The 18284-nt window shown below is 39.8% G+C and overlaps 1 protein-coding gene across 1 annotated transcript in view; it reads right to left on the bottom strand.

The window, feature by feature from the left end:
• Window positions 1-16840, bottom strand: part of LOC126484438 (LIM domain-containing protein jub) — a 201507-nt gene extending 184667 nt beyond the window's left edge. The window contains exons 1-2 of the mRNA XM_050107955.1: window positions 14770-16840; window positions 14550-14640 (exon numbers count right to left, since the gene is read on the bottom strand). Coding sequence (XP_049963912.1) covers window positions 14550-14640; window positions 14770-16575 — 1897 coding nt within the window. The 5' untranslated portion in view covers window positions 16576-16840. The remainder of the gene's footprint in view (window positions 1-14549; window positions 14641-14769) is intronic.
• Between the last annotated feature and the right edge of the window lie 1444 nt (window positions 16841-18284).

Here is an 18284-nt window from a genome sequence, read left to right as displayed (position 1 = left end):
CATTGAGCACAGCCAAAAACAGGTGATGAAACACCATAGGATCAACTGAATCTTTCAGTCCAAAGGATAATCGAGACTGATCTAAGGTTGGGGTACATGCCATGGAAGCATACGCGATTGCTCCCTGAGAAGAGGAGACAGTGGGGAAAGTTGGAGTTCATAGCAGAGACACTGTAGTTGAACTGTAATTTTGACCCCAGTTCTGGGTTTCTGTTTTGGTAGGCGGACCTCCCTACTAGGAAAATGGGGCACGGTAGTTTGGATGCTTAGTGGAGCTCCGAACATGTATAGTATAATTGAGTAGCTGTTGCTGGCAGCTGATCTGTAGTGGAAGCACCCCAACCTCCACGAGTAGGCTGTTCACAGGTATAGTTCGAAAGGCTACTGTTGCAAGTCATATTCCACAGTGGTGTATTGGGTCCAGTGACCGTAATGCTCAGGGCAATGCCGAACCATATGCCAGACTCCCATAATCAAGATGGGACAGGCTCAGGGCTTTGTAAAGCTGCAGAAGGGTAGTGCAGTCTGCATCTCAGCTGGTGTTAATGAGACAACAAAATGTATTAAGGTGAAGCCAGTACCTCTGCTTAACCCTTTCGCAGGCACATTTTTTGTAGCAATTCACTGAAGATAATTTTTTCTGCTATCCTATTGGAATTGTGATCAACTGACTTTATTTATTTTTTGATAACTGTATTTTTGTGATTTAGGACCAAAGACTATGGTGGTACATATATCACCAAGCACAGCACATTTGTGAGGTATTACAAATATGGTGGTAAATGGATTTCCCGGTTCCCTTTTGCGAGCTGTGATGTGTTGCCATTACACATAAAAAGAACAGTGCTTCCTGTTTCTATTTTATGTTTTCTTTTACATTATTTAAAAAAATATTTGTTATTGATATTAAAGTTCACTTACCACACTGTGAAAACAAACCTTGAAACTTTATCATACAATAAAGGTATGAGCTGATACAGGTCACAATATTGTATATTGCAGAAGCAAAGCAATGTGTTCCAACAACAGCAGTGATCCCACAACAAACAGAAACTGATTGTCGTAGCAGTTTTTATACATCTGTTGTAGTGTACTACCACAAGATGTTGCACATAAACAGATGTGGTAAATGTATTTCCAAAAGCTTGGTGGTAAGTGATGGTAACTATATTTCCCAGTAACCATCAAAACACCATTGTTTAGTGGGATACATACTTCCCACAGTCCTGAAGGCTATATTTAGCAACAAACAGAAGCTACAGCTGGTGCATCGGACCGCCACTAGATGCCAGGAGCGTACAGAAGTGGTAACACATATTCCCTTAAATGCTGTAAAGAAATAAAGTGGCATAGATGGGGAATCCATGTCAGCTGGGCATAAAAAAACCAGTCCCAAAAGCGATAAGTCTCCACCACATTGAGTAGTTGGCTGTTGAGGTAAAGTTCTGGTTCTGTATGAAAAGTACGATGGCAACAGAAGTGCATGACACAAGTCTTGGTGGCAGAAAACTGAAAGCCGTGAGTGAGGGACTATGACTGCACCTTTTAAATGGCATATTGCAGTCAGCGTTCAGTGACACCCACACAAGACGAGCAATAGCAAAAGCAAAAATCATCAGCATACAAGAAGGGCGATACTGAAGATCTCATAGTTGCTGCTAGACTGTTGATAGTCACTAAAAAGAGAAGGGCACTTAACACAGAGCCCTGCAGGACTGGGCAGCAATGTTGTTGTTCTGGTCTTCAGCCCTGAGACTGGTTTGACGCAGCTCTCCATGCTACTCTATCCTGTGCAAGCTTCTTCATCTCCCAGTACCAACTGCAACCTACATCCTTCTGAATCTGCTTAGTGTATTCATCTCTTGGTCTCCCTCTACGATTTTTATCCTCCACGCTGCCCTCCAGTACTAAATTGGTGATTCCTTGATGCCTCAGAACATGTCCTACCAACCGATCCCTGTTCTGGTCACCAATAACTCGAACAAAGTGGTGAGACTAAGTGGTTGATAATTGTCCATCTCTAGAGGATGCTTACTCAGTTTCAGTACCAGGACGTGACTCTCCCCCCTCATTGAGATGGGAGCTCATCCTCATTCCAGATATGATTGTAGATAGTAAGCTGATGTGACAATCCACTGATGGGTGTTTACGCATTCAGTTGTGCATGCAGTCCGCCCTGGGGCTGTGACAGGGCAAAGGGCTAGGGCACTGAAGAATTCCCATTCACTGAATGGAGCATTATAGGGCTCCAGGTGACATGTAGTGAAAGATAAGTTGAATCGCTCAATCCGCTGTTTAAGGATACAAAAGGCAGGTTGATAGTTCTGACGACACAGAGGCTCGAGCAGAATGCAGAAGTCTGGTCAGTGAAAACAGCGGCATTCAAGGAAATACCAAGTGCATCAGCAAAGGACTGCTGTCCATAGAGGTGTCTGATCTTCACCGAAACCTGCCAAGCAGGCATATTTGGTCCAACAGTTTAAACGTACTGATCCCAGCATTCTTGCTTCCCTCATTTTATTAAGGGACAGACTGAGGCACAGAGCCGTTTAAAGGCAATGATGGATGCCACTTATGGCATCGGAAAGCCCACACATAATCTGTAATGGCCTCAATGATTTCTGAGGCCCACCAAGGTACTACCTACTGATGAGGGGCTTCCGAAGAACAGGGGATTGCTAAGTTGGCTGCCAATAGAATGGTTGCTGTTGCATTCTGGACAGCCTCGTCAATGCCTCCATTTAGCAGGGAGCTCAGAACAACAGTGGAGGTAAAAGCATCCCAGTTGGCATTGTGGAGCGCCCATCTACATCTAAATCTACATATACATGGATATTCTGCAAATCACATTCAAGTGCCTGGCAGAGGGTTCATCAAAACACCTTCACAATTCTCTATTATTCCAATCTCGTATAGCGCACAGAAAGAATGAACATCTATATCTTTCCATACGAGCTCTGATTTCTCTTATTTTATTGTGGTGATCGTTCCTCCCTATGTAGGTCGGTGTCAACAAAATATTTTCGCATTTGGAGGAGAAGGTTGGTGATTGCAATTTCGTGAGAAGATTCTGTCACAATGAAAAATGCCTTTCTTTTAACGATTTCCAGCCCAAATCCTGTATCATTTCCGTGACACTCTCTCCCATATTTTACGATAATACAAAATGAGCTGCCTTTCTTTGAACTTTTTCGATGTACTCCGTCAGTCCTATCTGGTAAGGATCCCACACCGCACAGCAGTATTCTAAAAGAGGACGGGCAAGCGTAGTGTAGGCAGTCTCCTTAGTAGGTCTGTTACATTTTATAAGTGTCCTACTAATAAAACGCAGTCTTTGGTTAGCCTTCCCCACAACATTTTCTGCGTGTTCCTATTAAGACAAGTAGTTTTCCATGTACTATACACGACTAATTTCTGAAATGGTAACCTTTATTACCTGGTGTGATATTACAAGGAATATCCCAAAAATGCAAACTGGTAATAAAAGAAAAGCATTCATGAAAAAAAAAGTTTGTTAACATCTAATATCAACATCTACTTCAAGTAATGGGTTATGAAGTTTTTTTCTGTCTCGAATGTAGCCCTGTATGGGAATGAAATGAGGATGATAAACAGTTCAGGACAGAAGAATGCTGAAGATTAGATGGGTAGATCACATAACAAATAAGGAGGTATTGAACAGAATTGGGGAGAAGAGGAGTTTGTGGCACAACTTGACAAGAAGAAGGGATCGGTTGGTAGGACATGTTCTGAGACATCAAGGGATCACCAATTTAGTATTGGAGGGCAGTGTGGAGGGTAAAAATCATAGAGGGAGACCAAGAGATGAATACACTAAGCAGATTCAGAAGGATGTAGGTTGTAGTAGGTACTGGGAGATGAAGCAGCTTGCACAGGACAGAGCAGCATCGAGAGCTGCATCAAACCAGTCTCAGGACTGACGACCACAACAACAACAACAACAACAACAAACAGTTCAGACAAGAAGGTAACAGAACTTTTAAAATCTAACGCTGAAGATCAGATGGGTAGATCAATTAACTAATGAAGAAGTGCTCAGCTTTTCGACAGAGACATAACAGACTTTTTATGCATATATTTTTACTGTTTGTTTGTTATGTGCTGTACAACATGTGCTGATCCATAAGTGATGTCTTTTTTTACACTTTGCTTCTGTTTTGTTTTAGTTTTGTGTTTTTATTTTCTCTGCAACTATTTTTGTAATTTAAGTGTGTTATGTTGTATGTAATTGACATTTAACTCATTCAACATACTAGTGCCACACATATGTAGGGGAATCTGAGGTACATGTATATAAAATACTCCATAAACTGGGAAAGAAAGCAATTTTTGGCACAACTTGACTGAAAGAAGGGATCACTTGATAGGGCACATCCTGGGGCACCACAGAACTCTCAGTTTGGTTATGGAAGTAAGTAGGTGAGAGTGGGGTGGGTCAGAGGGTGGGGTGGGGAGGGGGGGGTGGAGGGTGAGGGGAGGTGCAGGGGATGTAGAAGGAGACCGAGGCTTGAATACATTAAGTAGGTTCAAATGGATGCATGTTGCAGTAGCTAAGTAGAAATGAAGAGACTGTTACAGGATCGACTAGCATGGGGAGCTGCATCAAACCAGCATCAGGCTGAAAACCTCAACAACAGCTTGCATTAATCTAGAGAAGTAAAAAAAAATTTATCAACAGTTCAACCCCTTAACATATAACCCCAAGTTGTGTGTTTTTATTATTATGCCAGAAATTTAAAATCCCGTGTATACTTGGGCAATTTAAGAACAGATCTTCAAAAAAATAAAACCCCACTCATATACATTTCAGCACTGAAAGTTAAGTGTTCAGCTGCTAGAGAGCATCTGGATCTACATTTGTACCAGGATGTTGTGTTTTGGTTGAGATGGTTGCCACAAGATACTTTCTTTACTGTGTGCAGCTTCAGACACTCCAAAACAAAACACGTTTTCAGCCTCTCTCCTGTATTGTTGTTTCAGCGGTACTTTCAAAAAAGGATAGCTATAGTGATCCTGGGTTTGACTTTCAAGTTACTGATTCAGAAAGTGTAGAAGAATGTGATATTACTTCATTAGAGGCTGAAACTGATGACAGTTCGTCAACTGAGTGACAAGTGCTTGCCAGTGGTACGGGATAAATACAAGAGCAGCTCGTTCAATATTTATGTTCACTGGAAACCATTTTGAAATATGTGGTTAAGACTTGATAGCTACACAGAAACTAAAAAATGACTTCAAATTTTAGGATATTTCAGTCAAAGTCCAATCCATTAGCATACTTGAGATTTTAGTATTGGTGCTCTACAAAATATTGTAAATCATTATTTTTAGGTTTAAAAGCTATCTTGATATGTCTATGTATAATGTCATTCATTAATAAAAAATATTATTTCTTGGAATATAATTTGGAAAAAAGATCAATTGTTAAGGAGTTAAGAGAAACATGCGTTATATCCTCGATATTGTGGGATAAATTACAACAAAGATTTTAGAAATTTTAGTGTCAGAAAAATAAATCACTGACAGCAGGTTTCAGCAAAGGGTGAAAATTGATGTCTGATATCTGAGTGACACATACTCCATCATTTTAAGCCTGAGAAGTTGGGAGATGACACTGCTGGTGCTTCTATAGGAAATATTACCCACATTCAGTAACACACACTGATACTCACAATCTTTCGTTGGACACTGAGATAAGAAAAATCCATCTCAAAACCCTTTAAATTGGTATTGTTTACACAATCCACGAAGTGTCCTTGTCTGTCCCTATACCACTGCTGCTCTCAGAGCTTGCCTGAAGGGCCTTGTGAAACACTCGGGTGCAAAGGTTGCCCCCGCATGTCTATCAAGCACCAACCATTCAACTCCTGTCGCTGGTCTATGTTACCTTTGCTTCTACCACTGTATATTCTAACTATCAATCAATGACTGTTACAATAAGACACAATCATAAGTCGTATGAAAAAAAAATCTGTCATTAGTATTATCACATTCCAAAATACTGCTACGAAATCAGTATTCAGAGTACTGAACATTATTACTAGCACATTCCAAAATGTTCCTAACAAGTCCGTATTTGGAATAGTGACACTAACCCTAAATATAAGCAAAGAAAACTGATGTGTAGAACCATATGAGAAACCCATAGAGAGTGAGTTTACTTAACACATCTATTCAATCAAGTATATTGTTACATCCATTCAAAATAACATATGATGCAGCAATGCTCAAGTGAATTTTGCAATGAAGCCAAATGTTAACTTCCATTCACTCAAACAGTGGAAAATCCAGTATGCAATAATGGCAATATTATGAAAAGAGTAGATTGGTACTCACCATATAGCGGAGATGCTGAGTTACAGACAGGCACAACAAAAAGACTGCTGATAAGTTAAGCTTTTGGCCAAAAGGCCTCCTTCTGCATTAAACACACACACACACACACACACACACACACACACACACACACACACACACACATTCATGCAAACTCTACTCACACGACCACTGCGTCTGGCAGCCTTGGCATTCTGTGACCAATTGGCAATTAAAGACATACAAACCCTAAAACAATAATCTTGTCAACAATTTTAAATAAAATTTCAACAAGAATTTTTTAACTACCATGTAGCATGACTTGTTACAAACAATGTAAACCAGAGAATACCAAACTTGTTAACAGCTGAGCTAAAAATTCTGCTGCTATTAAATCAAAGCATTCAAAGTAAGTGAAATGTGGCAAACTCCCCTAAACTAGTGCTCCTTTTTGGCAGCAAAAGAAACAAAAATTGAAATGGGTACTACAGAGGCTGAAAAGCAACTTTTCTACACACAGAATTAAATTTTCCATGTGTGAATAACGTCATAGGCTCTGGCCTTAATAATTCATTGACTTATTGAAGTACTGGGGGCAGTGTGACACAGGTGTTGGAGTACCAACATATCAACATGAACCAACAGAGTAACTTAGAATTTTGGGTATCTTGGGTATTATAACTAAAACATTAGAGCAGAAAAGCGTGGAACCTTTTTACCCAACATTCGTTGTCCACCACAACAAAACACTGCTAAAAGGCAGTATGCCATAGAATAAAAAAGCCAGATTCCAATACAGTGGATGGATCTCCTCCTCCGATCTATACAGAATTGCCAACAGGAAATGCGAGCACGTGCTCTGCCATACTTAGCATAAAATACCACAAGAGATAGAAGGGCAGTTTTTCAGGTCATTGATCTTCCAGTCACTGTCAGCTTTCCAAACCATCAAACCACTACTTCTTATTCCAGCACCTACTCAATTGTCCTCACATGACAGAGGGTGTTTCATTTACTCCTCCCATCACAGAAAAATTCTCGGCAGTAATGAAAATTAATCCTGGGTCCTTGATATGACACACAAGCTAACCATTCAGCTAACTGTGCCACAAACACAATAAAAATATTTGATGGGGGATGGGTCCAAAGCTTCACATAATTATCAAACAAGGTACTATATAAAACTGCCGTAAATAAAATTAAAATAATTTGACAGTTTCATGTGGAAATGGCCACATTTAACAATAAAAATACTTATAGAATATCAAATTTATGACCATGCCATCTTAAACATATTCAACCAAGATGTTTGCAGGCTCAGAAAATCTCTAAAGCAACCTCTAGGCACTATTACAAGGAGGATGACAAACAACCAATTATTAACTCAGATGAATGGCCAAATGTCAGCACTAAATTGGGGAGCACACTGCTTAGAACACTATCAATACCCTCAACTTCTGGTGGAAGAGATGTGCGTATGTACACTGCTCTTATACATGATTTCTGGTATGCACAGATGGGAACCGAATCTCCACCCTACTCTATGCTCCTGCAATTTCTACAGTTTGATCCTTCACTATCTCGTCTTTCTTCCTCTGCTCCTCCATCATCACTGTCGTCATCGTCGTCAGCAGCAGCAGCCTTCTCTGTTGCTATTCTATTCATAGTTTTTCTGAACTTCAGATTCTCCCCACTTTTGCTTTCTTATAAAACTTCTTTGAAAAACTTTCCTTAGATTACTTTCACCTTTAGAGTCCTCTCTCTTACAGTTTCACTGATTCTTCCCTTTCTTTCCCCCACTGCCATCCCTTCTAGTGCACAAAACTAGAAACATTCTTATATTCCACAACACTGTTTTCCACCAATCTCCATGTTCCTCTTCATCACACTTTCTGGCTTCCAGCTTTAAACCTCCAATTATGTCTGTCATCACACGGTATAAGTGTTCCAGCGAAAGAACAATTGGATCATCTGTCTGAGATCACTTCAGTAGAACCAGCAAAGGTAGTACCTGGATGACCAGACATTTCTCCTGAATATTAGTTAGGTCTTGATCAACAAGTCATCTCACTTGGTGTTAGTTGTCCAGACACACACACACACACACACACACACACACACACACACACACACAAACACACACAAAGCATAAAAAGAACATATGCTGGTGAGAAATTCTTCCTTTATTTCTGTGTTCAACTTCAGTAAGGCACATTTCATGATTTTTAGCCTAGTTTCACTCTTTTGTGTAAGTTCATAATTTTCCCCCAGGACTAGATATATTTTCTTCTGGGAACTGTTGTATAATAGGACCAATCTCATGTTGCTGACAACACATCTGTAAATTTGAATTAATGTGAATGCATCTGAGCACACACATAACCAGATGAAAGACCTACAGTCATTTAACGGGACAAAATTAGTCTCAGCAATCCGGTAGTACTAAGTTTGATCACTAATGTGAATTCTTCTTCATAGCGACATAAAGGGTGACTCCACAATGGCTAAACAAAATTTCAGGGATGACAGAAGGGTAAATGTAACAATGTGAGGTAAGGAACTCTAGTCTAGAAGTGACAAAGTCGAAAGTTACAAGCGAAAATAATTCTCATACCTCTGACAGAGTACCTCTTTTACTATAAGCATTTTGATTTCCAAACTTTGGGAGAAGGTAGTATGGACCAAAACAAGAAAAAATTGTCCAGTAAACATGTGATCTAAAATGCATACTTTAAGAGCTGTAAGCATCTGTTTCAATAAGAGAACTGTGTTACACTGCAGCAAAGACAAACAAGTGCTTGCAGCTCTTAAAGTATGCATTTTAGAGCTCATGTTTACTGGGCTTTTTTTCTTCTTCTAGTTTTGGTCCAAACTACCTCCTCCCAAAATATGGAAATTAAAGAATTTGCAATACAAGAGCTCCACTGTCAGAGGTATCAGAACGATTTTCACTTATAACTTTTGCATCAATCATTCCCAGACCAGGATCCCTTATCTCAAATTGACAGATTTATTCTTCTTCTATCACCCCTGAACACTTGTAAAATCCAATCAGTTTTAAATTCACTTATCTCCTGTTTTAGTTAGAAGCAATATCACTTCCATTTCAAGAAGGATGGAAGAAAGAACTACACAAAAGTGGTACATTAAGCTTTTCATAGGGATGACTGCATTTCAGGCACATTTTTAGAACTATCTAAGGTTACTGGTGCAATTGTCTGTAAAGTTCTGTTAATGCACGGTTAAAAATGAGTGCAAAAAGTAGAAATAGCCATCACGTGATGAAGCCAAATGTTTAAATAAACAATTATCATACTGAAAACATTAACTTGGTGTTCTTCAGGGAAGTATATTAGGACCAATTTTGTTCTTTATATATGTCACTAATATTCTAGGCAAAATAAGACACAGTGACAACTTCTCTTTGCTGATGACAGCAACATCATAGTCACTGATACAAAATGAGAACTCCTAGCTGAAAAGGCATCTGAAAACCTCAATGATGTGTACAAGTGGGGAGTATTGATTAAATGTCTTGGGTCATCAGCAAATTTGTGGCATTGTCTTGCTGCAATGTTTCAATGACTTGCCCAATTGTCACCTTCAGCCAAAGTGTTCAGTTTGTTCCTTTATTGCTAGTGGATCACAGACTCTTCTGCCAAGGGCCCACCAGGAGGGCAAATTATGTGCCTGCAGAATAGATTTCATAGCCGATGGTGCAAGGCCCCTTGGTTGGGTGGAGGGAGTCTAGGCGCCAAGTACTGGCACTGCCTGTCTGTCCCGCTCTCTGCCACCACCGCTTTCACATCAGAGCATTCCTAACATATTTCTGCTAATGCCGCATGTCATGTGGAGCTTAACTGGAAATCACTGCACTGATTGACAAGATCATCATGTACTCTTATTTCCGCAGCCTCTTTGATGACTGAATTCCAGAACCCATATGAACCCCTGTCTTTTCGAAACCAAACATATGACCTCTGTTTATGGAGGGCAACAGACAGATTCCATATTCCCACATTTCCAGAAAACATTTGACATAGTGCTCCACTGCAGACTGAGGACAAAGTCCCAGCACATGAATTAGGGCCCCAGATATGGAGTGGCTTGAAGGCTTTTTAAGTACTAGAATTGAGTACATTGTCCTAGTGCATGTTCACCAGAGACAAATGTATCATCAGGAGTGCCCCAGGGGTGTGTGATAGTACCACTCTTATTCTCTATATACACAAATAATCCAACATACAGCGTGATCAGCAATTTACTGCTGTTTGCTGATAATGCTACAGTTTACAGGAAGGTGTCTTCGTTGAGTGACTAGTAGTTGTGGTGAATCACAGCTTACTCTAAATGTAGAAAAATATAAATTAATTCAGGTGAGAGGAAAAACAATCCTGTAATGTTCAAATACAGCATTAGTAGTGTGCTGCTTGACACAGTCATGTTGGCTAAATACCTAGGCATAGAGTTGCAAACAGATATGAAATGGAATGAGCACCTCAGGTTGGTAGTAAGGAAGGCGAATGCACAACTTCATTTTTTTAGGAGAACTTTAGGAAAGTTTAGCTCTCTCTATATATGAGACAGCTTATAGAACACTACTGTTACCTATTCTCGAGTATTGCTTGAGTGTTTGGGAATGCTACCAAGTCTGATTAAAGGAAGACATGAAATGAATTAAGAGGTGTGCTGCTAGATTTGTTACTGGTAGGTTCAATCAGTACACAAGCATTATGGAGATGCTTCATGAACTCAAGCAAGAGTTCTCAGAGTGAAGATGACACTCTTTTCATGAGGCACTTTTGTGAAACTTAGAGAACTGGCATTTGAGGCCAAGTGCAGGTCGATTCTACTGAACCAACATGCATTTCCCATAATGATCACAAATATACCAAATCAGGGCTCATACGGAGGCTTACGGATAGCACTTTTCTCTCACTCTACCTGAGAGTGGAAAAGGAAAGGAAATGACTAGTAGTGGTGCTTGATGCCCTCCGGCATGCACCATACAGTGGTTTGTGGAGGACGTATGCAGATGCTTTGTTACAATGTTGCAGACTTGTTGGTATGGCTGAGGCAAATGCTCCTAAAATGTTCTGAACAGTGCTGCGAGACACACTGCAGTGTCTGGCTGATGTACTAAGTGCCACACTCACAAGAGATGCTATAGACGTCATATGCCCATACTCCTAGTTGGTCTTTGACTAATCAAAGCATGTTCTTGATTATAATCATTTAGCAAAAAAAGTTATTAATTTCTTATGTTGTGCTTCTACATAATGGCCATGACTGGCTGCAACATCTCTACTGGAGGCACACAACTAGTCCACCCATTGGGCTCTCAGGATGAGTCTGTAGTCCAGTGGCTACAAAGGAACAAACTGGACATGAACCTAAAACAACGAAGAGTAGGAAACTCTAAACATTGCAACAAGACAATGCCACGACACGGCTGACAATATGAGAATATTCCATCAAACGAATTTGCCAAAAATCTTGCATTCCCATATATTGGGCCATATGTAATACATTAACATTGAACATAAAGAAAAATAGCAGAAATTTCAGCTTTAAGAGGGAAAACAACACAATGACATTAAACATAACTTATAAATCTATAGGCTATGTGGCGAACAGGGTGAAGATACTGGGAAGTGACTCATCAGCATGTCATGCCCTTAGGAACATATCATCAGTGCCTCTTGGTGACATTATTCCTACGTACACTCAATTCTTAGCAAATAGAATTCTTTTCTGAGGATAAAATGCAAAAAAATATGAAGGCAATTTTCAAAAAGCAGAAAATATCCATAATAATAATAACTAAAAGTTGTAGCTGAGCCCATTGCAAGAAATTATTTTTAAAAAGTTTGGTAGGTATTCTTCATGTGCATTTACCACCCTGTAGTGCACATCAAGAAAACATTAGTAAGTACATCACAAATAGTTCTCTGCATGATCATGGAACAAGAGTCAGTTTGGACTTAGATTTGTCAACAAAAGCCAAATGAAAAGTTCTAAACAGCATTTTCTCCTAGAGATTAAAGATGTGTTACAATTTTCCCAAGGAGTCTCAAGAGATCTAAAATACATTTACTTAAAAAGGCAATTAAGCGTACCTCTTAGTTAATACAATTACGTGACTGGGTTCAAATTACTTGATTGAATAGATAAAAAAATCTACTCACCAAAAATGGCAGAAGAACACACACATATAATATTGTTGTAATTGGCAAGCTTTTGGAGCCAGCAGCTCCTCCTTCAGGCAGAAAGGTTGAAGGAGAAGGAAGAAAGGTGAAGGAAAAGGACTGGAGACGTCTAGGAAAAGGGGTAGATTTTGGGAAAGTCCTCAGAACCGCAAGTCAGGGGAGACTTAACATACAGGACAAGAAGATGGTAAGTCTCCCCTGATCTGCAGTTCTGGGTAACTTTCCCAAAAACTACCGCTTTTCGTAGACCTTTCCAGTCCTTTTTCTTCACCTGTCTTCCTTCCCCTTCAACTTTTCTACCTGAAGAAGGAGCAACAAGCTCCGAAAGCTTTCCAATCACAACAGTCTTTTATATGTGTTCCACTGCCGCTTGGTAAGTAGACTTTTTTTATCATCAATAATTGATTGTTTTTGTTGTTCTCTTAGTTAATACATATTATAAAATTAAAATTTACCAGGAGAACTCAGACAAGAATTAATAATAATAAAAATGGGATTGCTGTTGTACAACACTAATGTCTCACAATTTTTATGATCATAATGAGGTGAAGTTGCCTCAGTTTTTCAAACAGATCGAAGTGAAGAAATGGAAATGTAACTGAAGTGTGACAGCATGGTCATGTCCTTAAAGTCATTTGTGGGAAAGTATGGAGGGACTATTTGAAAAGAGAGTAATTATTTTTCATGCCATTAAGCTAACTTGTTACAAGTATTCAGAGTGGGCCAAGAGTCCCTACCCCATCGTAAACTAACTTAACACAAAACAAACAACTGAAATTCTGAAATAGCTGAACACTTTATTGAAGCTACAGGATTATTTAGATGACCTGGGGCGCTTAAGCATATTTGTTTCCACGGTACTTTATTAGAATCGATAGGTCAAGAGAAATGTCAGATTCCAATTTTCGTAGTTTTAGTTGTAGGTATTGGTGTTTTGGTATCGTCATCTGTGGTTGACCTATATTGGTCTTAATACTAGATACATGCTCTCATGGGAAACACTTTTTCCTTCCTGGTAAGCATCAAGTGAATAATTTCCACACAGACCATGTAATTACAGTAATCATGTTAGCTTAGAGTAGAGAAAATATTTTGTTATACAAGAGCACATCACTAATGTTATTTCCCCAGCTTTTCAGTCCTCAACTGCAAAGCTGACAGGCATACTTGGAAAAGTACTGGTATAAAATGCATCAGACCATAGGTTTCAAAACTACGCCCTGCGTACTGAACAGTGTATTTTTTTTAAATGTATCACATGCTGACAATTGTATTACACACAAAATAAGTATTTCCATTAGTTAAATGATATGTGGGGAAGTGGTAACCTGACCAGCAACTATTATCATAAAAACAGGCATCTCATCCTCCTGTTAATACTCCAATATCATCAGCACAAATGTCAGCTGAGCTGGTTCAGTGTTTAAGGATCCCATGCAGCTAAGATCATAAGTCTCCTACTCACCATCAAGGGCAGAAGCAGTGTACCCCAACCTGTCTGTATGTAGACTAAATTCTGTTGCCAAGTATAAAAAGGTGTTCTAAATTTTTGTGTAACTTTTGCCTGAGATGGAACATGTATACCAGTCCAGTATTTACCTAGTAGGATACGAGAAGCCACCTAAAAACCACATCCAGGCAGGCCAGCACACAGACTCATCATTAATTTGCTGGGCAGATTTGATACAGAGCCGGTGTAACCCTGCACCCAGAAGCAATCATGTTACCCCGCGTGGGTAACACAACTGTTATCTACATTGCTAATCACTTCCATCATATTTAAGTTTATCATAAAAGTCTGCTAAGAACAGACTTCCACTGAGTAAAACAAGGTCGTCATAGAGGGCTTGCCAAAACTGAACGTGTTTCTATCTGATAATGATCTTTCGACCATTCACCATCACACTAAGAAAGTTTGTAACTAAAAAAGTTTTACAGTTCATTATGATGAAATACCTCTTACTACTTCTTGATGCACAAAATACTCTTTGTATTAATACTTACCAAAATACTCCCCTTCTTCTTCTTGCTTCTCCATCTCTTCCTCTAACTGGCGGGTCAACTCTTCAATTTTCTTCTCAGCTTCTGTTGGACCCTTTAACAAAACCACGGTATGCAATCACAAACAAAATACTTCCCATCACTGTATCCAATAAAATGTCTCATTCCCTCAATGAAAGTAGTTACAAGACAAAATCACCTGCACTTTACAAACATAACTAACCATTGGTCGTGGTGGTGTGACACTGTAAGGCAAAAGTGTCTTTCCCATCAGTGGTTTTGTTTTATTTGTTGCTGGTGAATTACTCTGCTGCTTCTGTAGGCCTGAAGACTGAACTTCAGCTGGTGGTGAGGGTCCCATACTGACATATACTGCATTCGCAACACCAGATGACGTGCCCCTCTGATAACTAGTTGCAAGCTGTACCGGTGCCACCTGACCACTGTTCCCAGTCATTACAACGTAATCACCGTTACCATTTACATTTGGTTTGCTAGTTGCAGAATAAGAATTTCCAGTATGATTTTTCAAATTAGATTTCAATGCTGATGGAACACCTAATGGAATGTTTGATGTTGCAGGGACATACGTTGTGTTTGGTGACATAGTACGAATTGCTTCACCTGAAGATAGTGGAGCATTAGCAGCATTACTTCCATAGTTTCGAGAAGGAATACTGGCACGATTGTTATGAGAACCCTCCGATGAATTGCTGGAATAAGGTGGAACATTGGCATTACTTGACAGCTGCGATTGACCTGCTGGAGAATTTGAGGTCATGGCACCACCCACATTAGATGCTGCACTACCAGGGTATGGTGGTGGTGGAGGGAGATTGTTCGTTCTAGGTGAAACGGGTTGTGATGTTGCTGGACTAGTTGCTCCTGGCCTTGCAACTGTCATAGGAGGAACAAAGTTCAAGGAATGTTTTGTTGAAGGGTTCCCATGCAATCTCTGATCTGCAGAAACTGCCACTTGAGGCCCTGGCTTTGCTGGTTCATAATTTAAAGCAGATTTACTTAATGAAGGTGCATTTGACAGACCGAGGTCTTGGATATTCTCATAAACTGGGGGTGCTTCATAGGGAGGATACTCCTTATTTGACACTCCAGAAAGAGATGCATACCTACCACCAGTTGGAACCTGGGGTTGGGCTTTTCGGTAATTTGATTCATACTGTAAAACACCTTCGGCTATACTAGCCCTTGGGCTGGAATGCTTCGAGTCCTGAGAGCCAAAACTGGAATGAGAACTTCCTATGTGTGGAGACATCTGATGGTAATAAGGTCCTGCTGGCACATTCCGGCCAGAAGTGTAGTATTCCAAATTTTCATACAAAGGTGTGGACACATTAGCGAATCCTTGTCCAGGGCATACCATGCTACTGCGAGGGCTGTTTGACTGTTGTGAATCTTTACTGGAACCACTATGACTATGGGTTGGGCTATTAGTCAATTTATTAGTTGCATAATACTTGCAAGAATCAGATGGAGAATTATCAGTACTCTGGGGAGTTCGCATGGGAGCCGAAGTTTCTGTCTTGGTACCTGAGAGTGAGGCTATTGTTTCAACCTGTTTTGGAGTTGCAAATTTTGATGCTGCAATGATGTTGCCTCTTTCATATATTTTATAGTCTGTTGGCTGTGCCTTAACATTTGTATTCCCAGAGCCTTCAACAACAAAACTTTCTATGGCACCGACAGAACGTTGTTTACCAGCGTCATGGTGACGTCCAGCACTCTTGATTGGCGACGCCACAGAACTAGAAGGAAGAGATCTTGATCCCGATGTCATCACTTCATAGCCGGCAGGCGTTCCAGAAACACCAACACCACACATTGCCGAACTAGACAGGGACTTCCCTTGACTGTCGACCGACTTTGGCACAATACGTCCATAACCAGACTCCGATGCCACAACCCTATGAGTGCTTCTGTCAATTTCTTGAGGGGCGCTAATCGTATTGTCACTGATGCGCAAGTGATTCAATTTGCTCAAATTCGCATCCATTCTGCTTTTATATTTCATGAAATTTCGCAAAAAAAATATTTATATACTGTCATCACACGACTACGATACAAATTGCCATTTGACTTCTGCTGAACATATAGCTTTATTCATTTTTCTATTGTTTTCAAACACTCAATGACATTGACCGCTGAGTTATGGGTCAGTCAAAACATTACTACTGCAGGCCGCCGTTATACAGAGCAATCACTTTAACCACAACAGTACTGTTCGGGGGAAAAAAAATGAACTTATCACATACAAACACACAACCACCTGCCCAAACCATCAACTACAAAACCTAAGATAAGCTAAGTCCATTATCTTTCAACGATATGATAGCGCATGACCACAGATATTCTCCAACTTCGCTTAACGATTTATTACAACGATTTAAATTTTTCAACAACTTTTGTGCTTTGCCGTGATTTTTCTCTGAACTGGAAGCCAACGAAGAAATTCATTCTAAATTACTATACAATAGTGAAAATATATTAGACATTACATCACTAAAGATGGCAGTTCCTAATTTTCGTTGCCGCAAGTACTCGGTACGTAGTAGCCTCAGATTGATGCTGCGTTGTTCATAAGTTCTCGTCTGGATACAATCCACTGATTAAAATTACTTCGGTTCTCACTAGAATCAACATTACCGAAACCTACATGAAAAAACGCCTACTCTCAGCGAAATACTGCAAAAGGCATCTCTGGCAAAAGAACAAAAATTATTATGTAATTGCTTGCGTAAATACTAATTGAGCGTGAAAATCACGCCTAATTACAATGGGATACAAGAAGCATGATTCAACCAGTCATATGAAAAGTTACACAACTAAATAATGTGTACAAAAGTCATTTACTGCTGAGACTGTTAAGGATTACAAACTGCAACAAAAGTAATGTCACTCAAGTGCAGGCGTAGCAGCAACAATAACAAAAATATTTAAAATAAAAGATAATCGAACTGATTAGGATCAATATGTGGAAACAAACGAAATTTTCCTGCATAAAGTGACTGGGAAGTGAACTGTCTTGAAAGAAGAGAAGTTGTATCCCCTTTGTTAACACGAAAGAGTGAGAAAGTATCTTGTGCTTCTGATAAGTAATATGAATAAAGTAATTGTTGTGTGCCGTCATTACTTCCGATTCGCTAATAGCTGAAAACTACAGTTATGATCCTAAGACAACAGATAGCTGTACGAACAGCGTGATGTATAACACCGGACATTTGCCCGCAATGCCAAAAGACTCAAATGGCGAACTGTACACCATTATCATTCTGTCAATTCTCATATAATATGGACACAACACGTTACATGGTGCCACGGACCGTCAAATCTTCTACAAAATCTCACATTTGGGACACTTCTGCGATAAGTCAGTTTGTTGGAAAAGTCCCAGCGGATTTACCCGCCACATCATAACTTAACGTTTCCACTCGTCTCAGACCATACTGCTTAACCGTTGGAGCCGCATGATGTGTGCTTCGATTTTACTAATCGCCAGAAACAGCTGCACAGCCCCACGACATATGCACTGGGTGTACTATCATGTCGTGAGTGTGCCAGGAAACTTCGTAGTCTAAATCTGGCAGAATGATGCCATTTAAAATGATTAGCGGCAAGGCACTGTGATCAGATTCTCTTCATAATTAACAGCAGCCTATCACAGCAACCACAGACGTTGTTTCAAATAGTCAAATTAATTCTACAAAGTTAAAGAATGATAGA

This window comes from Schistocerca serialis, chromosome 6, assembly GCF_023864345.2.
Source record: "Schistocerca serialis cubense isolate TAMUIC-IGC-003099 chromosome 6, iqSchSeri2.2, whole genome shotgun sequence".
Lineage (NCBI taxonomy): Eukaryota > Metazoa > Arthropoda > Insecta > Orthoptera > Acrididae > Schistocerca > Schistocerca serialis.
Note: the sequence above shows the minus strand (reverse complement) of the source record. Positions and strands in the feature narration are given on the sequence as shown.